Below are 8082 nucleotides of genomic sequence, written 5' to 3' on the forward strand. Positions count from 1 at the left end.
TCCATGGCCTTCCAGCCGTTCCGCGGCCTCCTCCACCCCGCCGCCGCCGCCGCCTCCGTCCGGCCGCCGCCGCCGGAGGAGAAGGAGGAGAGGTGCGCCGAGGAGCCCACGGTGACGCTGGACGCCAAGAGGCTGTGGGACGAGTTCCACCGGATGGGAACCGAGATGGTCATCACCAAGTCCGGGAGGTGAGACGCACACCCGCAGTGGTAGTTGCGCACATTGCTATTAATGTTCCCCAGCCTTCATTTGTAATAGCGCAATAGTGATCCCGAGTTAGTATTTACGACTAAATGAATACTATTTTGTGCATCCTAAGATTCGCCGCATTCAAAGAAAAAAAAATCGCATTATTATAACGCTAGTCGGGTTACTTTTGTTATTAATAATCATTCATTAATGGTAACAGTATGAACAACATTTACTACTATTGTCAGTGTCAGTTTTATCTATATTAACAACTGCTATCAGTAATAGCAGTCATTTTTTTTTTTTATGGACAACAATTTATGACAAAGCTACAACGGCTGCTACTGATAGTACTATCGTTTGCAGCAGGAGTAGTTTTATTATAAATGATTCATCAATAAACTACTACTGCTACTAATAACAAAAGTCTTTATAAATAATTAAAATAAAAACTAGTAGTGTTGATAAAGCTACAGCTAATAAACTTTTGTCATTAGTAGGAGTAATAGTAGATTCATTATTGACATTTATCATTTTATTCAAAATAGCAATAGTTTTAGAATTTTTTTTTTTACTGCTATTTTAGAATTATTTATTCTCATTACCAGATGTAGTCACACCTCATCTACTACTTCATCACTATGATTATGAGCAGTAGTTGTATTCATAAAAGTACTTTAGTTATTGATAATTATTACCAATAGCAGTGATATTATTGTGAAGGTTTACAACTATATTAGCAGGATTTTTATCAACACCAAATTCTATTATCATTAGTTGCAGAGATATCATTTATGATAATACATATTAACAATAGATGTATTTCATAGAAGTTTATAATAAAACTGCTAGAAATTACTAGCAGTATTAGTAATTATCATTTAATAAAACTACTACTACTACTTCTAACAGTAGTTAGTTGTTGATGAAACTACATCTAATAATTATTTATTGGTAGTAGTAGGAATAGTTGTAGTTTCATTCTTAACATTTAATATCATTAGTAGTTGCAGTAGTAATAGTCGTCATAGTTTTATTACAAATATTTATTCATTATTATAAGTAATTTTGGAGGTGGTAGTTTTACTGTCTATAATTACTGTCTGTAATCACCATGATAATTATTGGTAGTAGTAGTAGTAGTTGGAGCTGTAATTCCTTGTAGTTTTATTAATTTTAATGAAAAAAACACGTTCAACGTTAAAAAGGGGGAATCATTTTTGAACTATATTTTATTTATTATTCTCTTCCCATTTTTCAAGTTTTAAATAGTTTTATTTACTTCCATAAAATAGATTCAGGGAGAAAGTCTTGGGGATCAATAATAATAAAAAATGATAACACTTGTTCAAATGTTGAAATATAGTCGGACTACCTTGTTGTCCTCATGAATAGAAGTGTACTTCCCCTCCTTTGCCTCTACGCCTAATCAGACACCAGCGGCGGGATTAGAATAATAATCCGGACGGGGATTAGCCTGTAATCCCTGCCACCGACACCGCTGTGTCCAAAAGGCTCACGCCTTCCCGCTCACCTTTCACCATGTGCTGATCGACTTCCTAGAAACACTGAGCGCCACTTTGGCGTTCTCCTCAATTCGCCGCCGCCGTCTGATCATGTGCCGTCTGCTCCTCTGCAGGAGGATGTTCCCGCCGTTCAAGGTGCGTGTGAACGGCCTGGACCCGGCGGCCAAGTACATTCTGCTGATGGACGTGGTGGCCCTGGACAGCTACCGCTACAAGTTCCACGGGTCGCGGTGGGCAGCGGCGGGGAAAGCCGACCCCGAGCTGCCCCGCCGGCTGTACGTCCACCCGGACAGCCCGTCCAGGGGCGAGCAGTGGATGAGCAAACCCGTGGCCTTCCACAAACTCAAGCTCACCAACAACATCTCCGACAAGCACGGATTCGTGAGTGGCGACGGCGGAATCCCGGTTGCCCCGGCGACACCGACGTCCCTTGACCCCTCCCCCCTCTCTCTGCTTGCTCCTCTAGACCATCCTGAACTCCATGCACAAGTACCAGCCCAGGTTCCACGTGGTGAAGGCCGGCGACCTCCGCAGGCTACCCTACTGCACCTTCCTGACCTACATCTTCCCCGAGACACAGTTCATCGCCGTCACGGCCTACCAGAACGAAAAGGCACGTGAGCGAGCACAGGCACTTGACCAAATCTAATCTCACATGTTATTATTGACTTCAATTTTTTAAGGTTTGAAGGTTATTTTGAAGGTGTTTTGCCATGATATACAGTGGAACCTTGACTTCTGAGTGCACCGGCTTAGGAGTCCTCCCAGATCCGAGCCCTCACTCATTAGAAGTTCTGCTTAGAGATCGAAGCCCAGATCTGAGTTAGCAGCGAGTGGGATGAGCGTTTGAGGCCAATGTGGCCGCCACTGTCTGTGAAGTGGCGTTTAAAAACAGTGGGACGCGCCACCCTCTGCTTGGTACCCCAGAGAACATTATGGAAAAAAAGAAGCTAGGTGGTGTTGTGGGCGAGATACGGTGATGGAGAACATCGTCTGTGAGAAGGCAGGAGACATTTACAGGGATTTTACGCAGTGGACGGCAGGAATGTGGACGGACGAGGTGTCAGAAGAGGCTTTCAAAGCCAGTCGGGGACGATTTGATGGTTTTAAAAAGAGCAGCGGCCTCACAGCGTCCATAAATAGAGTTTGGACAAAAAGTTACACTTAACAACGCATTGTAGCGTGAAGTAAAGTTAATGAAGGGGATCGAATGAAAATCTCCACCAACCTCCTCCACCGCCGCCGTCTTCGTTTATTTCTTCTATCGTGTATTTTTATATTTTATGCATTATTTATTATTCATAAAACACATTTTACTTATTGAAAAACACGTGACAAACCCTTGGGGCTGGGGCGGCGTTTAGATGCATATCAACGTGGAAATTTGATTTGATATATGAGCACGTTGAGTTGGGAGCTCAGTCACGGGGTGAATTCACCTCCTAAGTCAAGTTTCCACTGTCTCAGATTGTCTGCCCGCCGCTAACCATCTCCATCCTCTGCAGATCACGCAGCTTAAAATCGACAACAACCCTTTTGCCAAAGGTTTCCGCGACACCGGGAACGGGAGGCGGGAAAAGAGGTGCGTCCTACTGCTCTTGACAGCGGGTTCCCCATGCCCCTCGTCCTGATCCCGCCCTGATTCGCAGGAACAAGACCGCTGTTGCCGTGGCGCCGCAGCGAACCCAGAGCAAGGACGAAGACCATAACGAATCTGATGACCAGGACAGAAACTGCGACCGAGGTGGCTCCCCGCGGGACAGCTGCCGGGGTGGGTCACTCTTCCGGCCTGAGCCCAGTCACCCGTTAGGGTTAGGGTTATTATTCCTGCTGTGAGTTGAGTAGCTGTTGTCATGGGAAATGCAGAGTCTTCAATGCCAAAAATAAACACATTTTTCTCCTGGCAATCCACACACACACGCACTGTCAGGCCATGATCCCCGCTGCCTCGGCCTTGGCCTCAATGGGTCCAGTGTTGGTCGGCGGCTGGGGTTCGTCACGCTCCCATGAAAGAGAACCTTGTCTGCTGTTCCCCGACAGACAGCCACGACACTGGAAGCGACCCCGACACGGACCTGCGGGAAAGGGACACTGCCGGAGTGCCACAGGTCCGAGGTGAGGCTCCGGAAGGTCGGCCGGAGAGAGTGGCCGAGGCCCTGAAGAGCCACAGGACTGAGGCCGAGCGTGGGAAAACAACCTCTTCATCCTCATCTGTCAGCCCTGGTCATCCTCAGACTTTTTGGAACTTTCCGCAACCCCAAAAGCTGGAGGCGTTTCCCTTACGCCCCGCCACCCCGACTCCCGCCGCCACCACCGCCGGATGTCTGCTGTGCTCCCTACCCAGAATGAACTGGCCGGACGACCGAGGAGGCGTGGCTCCAGCCCCCTTCGCCCTCCCCCTGCTGCAGCACACGCAGCCATCTCAGGTGGGAGGACGAAACCTGTCAATCATCCATTGAATCCTAATCTGATGACGTTCTTCTTTCGATCAGAATTATCAAGTACTTGAATGTGCGAGAGTCGTTGTTCCCACCATTTTTGTAGTTTTCTCTGATCTCCTTCTCATTTCCCCAGCAGCTGTGTAGCATGTCCAGTCACAGACCTCCGCTGATGTTCCTGTCGCCCCCCCCCCCCTCAGATCGGCCCTGGAGAGCTGTTCTCCTCTCCGGTTCTCCACAAGGCAACGCTGGGTTCCTGCCTCGCCACTTGCCCTCTGGCCTCCAAACTGGCAAGAGGCTCATCTTTCCATGGCTCCCTGTCATGGCTGCGGTTCAGCCCGTACCCAAGCCATTTCCCCGCCACCCCGCTCAGGACCCATGGGACCGGTGCACCCGGCAGGACCGGCCCGCTCAAAGGGGCCACCGCGGAGGAGGAGGTTGGGTTTCCTGCCAGGGAGCCGGCGGAAGGACCCGCTGTCTCGGAGAGACTGGCTGACTATGGACCCGCCAAGAGCGGACTCTGAGGATGGCGGCCACATTAAACACCCAAGAATACAAAATATTAGTGTTTTCCTCGAGTCCAAGTGCCCGGCGTGCCGAGAACAACAAGAAATAAACAAACGGGCTAATTTAAAGAAAACACGCTGAAACCATGACAAAACAACTTTGGTTGAACGACTTTTGCCCCGACGACAAGCAAATGAGAGCGTGTCCATTTTTTTTTGCTCATGTAAGTCCATATTTTTTGTGGAAAAGTTGGAAAAGGGGTTAATAAAAAATAATAACAGGATGATCCTCCCAGTGGGGGGAACACCCAGCAACAGACAACTGAAGGACAAACAGGTTTGTTTGTTTTACAGACGGTAAAAATAGTGAGTCTGTTTGAAATACAAAAAATAAAAACGTTCCTCACGGGAAAAAAAATGTTGTTTTGTTTGTGGGACTCCCCTCACCTGAGATTCGCCTGCAGATTCCAGGGATGTGTCGCTAGGAGGACCGGCGGCTCGGCCACGTGAGGTGGCGCCCGTAAACAACAGGTGGCGGGAAATCCCAGATGCAGAGCAACCAGGTCGAGCTAAGACGCGAGGGAAAATAGGAGTGGTCACAGAACGGTGGCCCCCGAGGTCCAGAGAAGCCCCAACGGGAAACGCAGAACAAACAAAACTAACATGGAGAGTCTTCTACATAAAAAGCCCTGTGAAATTAAATTAAGTTACGAGCAGCTGTAAACACACAGTAAATCAAACATCAATCAATAGATACTGAATCAATAAATCAATTGCCAAAGTGATGATCAGCTTATTTCAGTCTGATTAATCACATGACTGATCTTGTTCTTCAAATAATTAATCATTGGTTACTGCTTAAAATCATGAAAAGACAACTCAAGGAACCATTCACCCTCTCATTAAAGTTACATAGAAAATTTCAAAATTGGTATTATGTCACTTTTTGTTGTATCTATTACAGCTACATGTAAACAAAATATTGTGAAACTCAAGGGGAATAAAATTGGTCAGCCCTCCTGCATACATAGAATCAATGCCACAGTTCCGCGTTGACCTTGAACGCACCACCACAAGCTAGCGCTAGCTTTAAGCTAACAGACGCTAGAAAGAGACCAGCAAATAACAGCCGCTGAGCGCGCCTGTGTAATGGAAGCTAACACATGCTAACATCCGGGGCCGGGAGTTACCTTGTAGCCGACTGTTTGAGGCCAAAGCTCGTCTTCATTGTCATTGTATTCAAATTCTCACATCGCTGTATGGGCGGTTTAACCCTTTCATGGCGACACCGGTTCCTCCTGCTGAAATTTAGCGTGTCAGTTAGCAGACGGTAGCTAACGCTAGCTGGCTGTTAGCGGTTATCTAGCAGCTATTTAGCAGTTAGCTGTTTGCCCCGTCTGCCTGTCGGCTCCACCCGCACTCAGTCGGTTTGAAACCTCACCAAAAAACGCCCACCGGTTTCTTCTGGCGGAGTCTGGTGGCGGCAGAAGTCCCAGTGGTTATAATTTACTGGAACTTTTCCCTCCATTGAAGCCTCCTTCTCCTGCAAGAAACGAGACCCTCGGTGTTGTCGTTGCCATCTGCTGGCGGAAATGACGTATTGCAACAGGGTGGTGATGTCATTTTCGCCGTTTTATTGTTTATTTTGAGTTGAATTAATCCAGAAAAACAATTAAAAAAATAAATAAATCTTATGTTCTACTTTTACGAAAATGTCCTCATACTGTTTAAAACTAGTGTCCCGTAACGAAGAGTTTTTATTCAACATGTAATGTTTTCTTGCGTCTATGAAATCCTCTCAATTTTTCTCAATTTTTTTGGGTTCTTTTTCAATTTTTGCACAAGTCTTGGAAATTATATTTTTCTATATTGTGGGTTAAACGATCTCAGTTTTCCACAGAGACCTCTACCGTCATCTAGTGACGAAGAATTTAACTACAGTTAAGATAAGCTGTACTTGATTGATCCCCAAATGGTAAATTCTTCGGTCACAGCAGCGCAATAATGACAGAATCAATAAATTTGGGTATAAATATAAACAAAAGAGACAATTAAAAGATAGCAAAAGACATTCGCAAATAAATATTTGGCTGAGTGAACAACAAGGAAAAGAATTGACAGCAGAATGAAAAAACAAAACAAAAAAACAGCAAGGGTAAGAATAGAGGACCAGAACGACAACAACAAGGATAAGAACAGAAACAGAGTGACAATAAAAATTACAAAAATAAACATGATGGGCTAAAAACACCAATGCCGTATACAAGAAAGGTCAGAGCCGCCTTTTCTTTCTCAAGAGACTCATGTCTTTCAACGTCTGCAGAGCCATGCTGCAGATGTTTGATCACATGGTGGTGTCCAGCCTCATCTTCTACGCTGCAGTGTGCTGGGGCACTAGGCCGAAGACAGCCGACGCTAATACATTAAATAATAGAATAGAATAATAGAAATAGAGCACCTTCAGCCTGAGACTGAGACCACCATGAAGCATCACAGAAGGTCATTCTTACCTGTGGCCATCAAATTTTAAACTAAACCCAAACTTTATTATATTCTATGATGCAAGTGGAGTGACAACCACAAGGATAAACCTGTGTTTAGGTAGTAATAATAACAACAATAATGCATTTTTTGAGTATGATGGGACTTATACCGACAGAGGGAGTCAGCACAAATCTGCATCCCATAATATTCAAGGGGGCAGTGGGAATGACAAGTAGAGACGCAGATGAATACCTCAGAGAAGAGAGGGGACGCAGATTGGATAGGTGCTGTGGGACCAGGCTGGGGATGCATTAATAGGTGAAATATAGTTGAAATATGAGATATTATTGATAAAAAGTGTTGATTGCCACTTTATCCTCTTCACTGAAATGAAATGAATGGAAATGAATTACATGCGGTGAAGCTGAGAATCAGTAACGACATGTTCAGCATAATAGATAGAGTATTTTCACAGTCTTGGGACGCATTTATCTTACCAAACATTTACCACGACATCCATATTTTATGGATATTTTAATTGAACGCAGGGCTTTTGATTTACCCTTGCCAAAAATAATTGCAATTAGAGACTGGACTGGAGAAGGAAAATGAAAGAGAAGTAATAAGAAAAGGAATTGCTTAGACGTGTGAATGGTTGACTGAGTGATAAGCTGCACAAATAATGAATGAATATATATAAATAGGCATGTTTTTCTTATTATGTATTTTTTCTTTTTGAATACATATTTTCAGTGTCCTTTTTACAACAGATTTTCTTTTTTCCCAGTAACATTTTTGTTTACTTTTGTGTATGTGTGTTTTGTTGACACAAATTATGTAATTTTCCCTCCCTCCGAGGTTCCTCTGGGTGTCTTTTCACAGCAACGGCTAAAGCTCCAAGGGTGAAGGCCTCAGGTGGAGGATAAAGACCCTCCTCTG

General features: G+C 44.9%; 1 protein-coding gene across 2 annotated transcripts; it reads left to right on the plus strand.

Annotated features, from left to right (window-relative positions):
* On the plus strand, positions 1–5063 carry LOC147226533 (uncharacterized). Of its 2 annotated transcripts, none has more exons than XM_086160718.1 (7): positions 1–188; positions 1829–2096; positions 2182–2328; positions 3221–3297; positions 3365–3486; positions 3756–4141; positions 4293–5063. In XM_086160718.1, the coding sequence occupies exons 1-7, from the start codon at positions 4–6 to the stop codon at positions 4647–4649; spliced, it is 1542 nt and encodes a 513-aa protein (XP_086016844.1). In that variant the 5' UTR covers positions 1–3; the 3' UTR covers positions 4650–5063. The 2 variants fall into 2 exon arrangements, with proteins under 2 accessions (XP_086016844.1, XP_086016845.1); XM_086160719.1 differs by having other exon boundaries at positions 4354–5063.
* The last annotated feature ends 3019 nt before the right edge of the window (positions 5064–8082 follow it).

The sequence above is a fragment of the Fistularia commersonii genome, chromosome 15, assembly GCF_037954325.1.
Source record: "Fistularia commersonii isolate RoL2024-O1a breed Wild chromosome 15, RoL_Fcom_v1.0, whole genome shotgun sequence".
Lineage (NCBI taxonomy): Eukaryota > Metazoa > Chordata > Actinopteri > Syngnathiformes > Fistulariidae > Fistularia > Fistularia commersonii.

What these genes read in the sequence shown, in the direction of transcription:
- LOC147226533 (XM_086160718.1), top strand. Translation starts at nt 4, where the DNA reads ATGGCCTTCCAGCCGTTCCGCGGCCTCCTCCACCCCGCCGCCGCCGCC. An exon ending in GTCATCACCAAGTCCGGGAG is followed by an intron (nt 189 to 1,828) that starts GTGAGACGCACA and finishes GCTCCTCTGCAG; the next exon opens with GAGGATGTTCCCGCCGTTCA. An exon ending in AACGGGAGGCGGGAAAAGAG is followed by an intron (nt 3,298 to 3,364) that starts GTGCGTCCTACT and finishes CCTGATTCGCAG; the next exon opens with GAACAAGACCGCTGTTGCCG.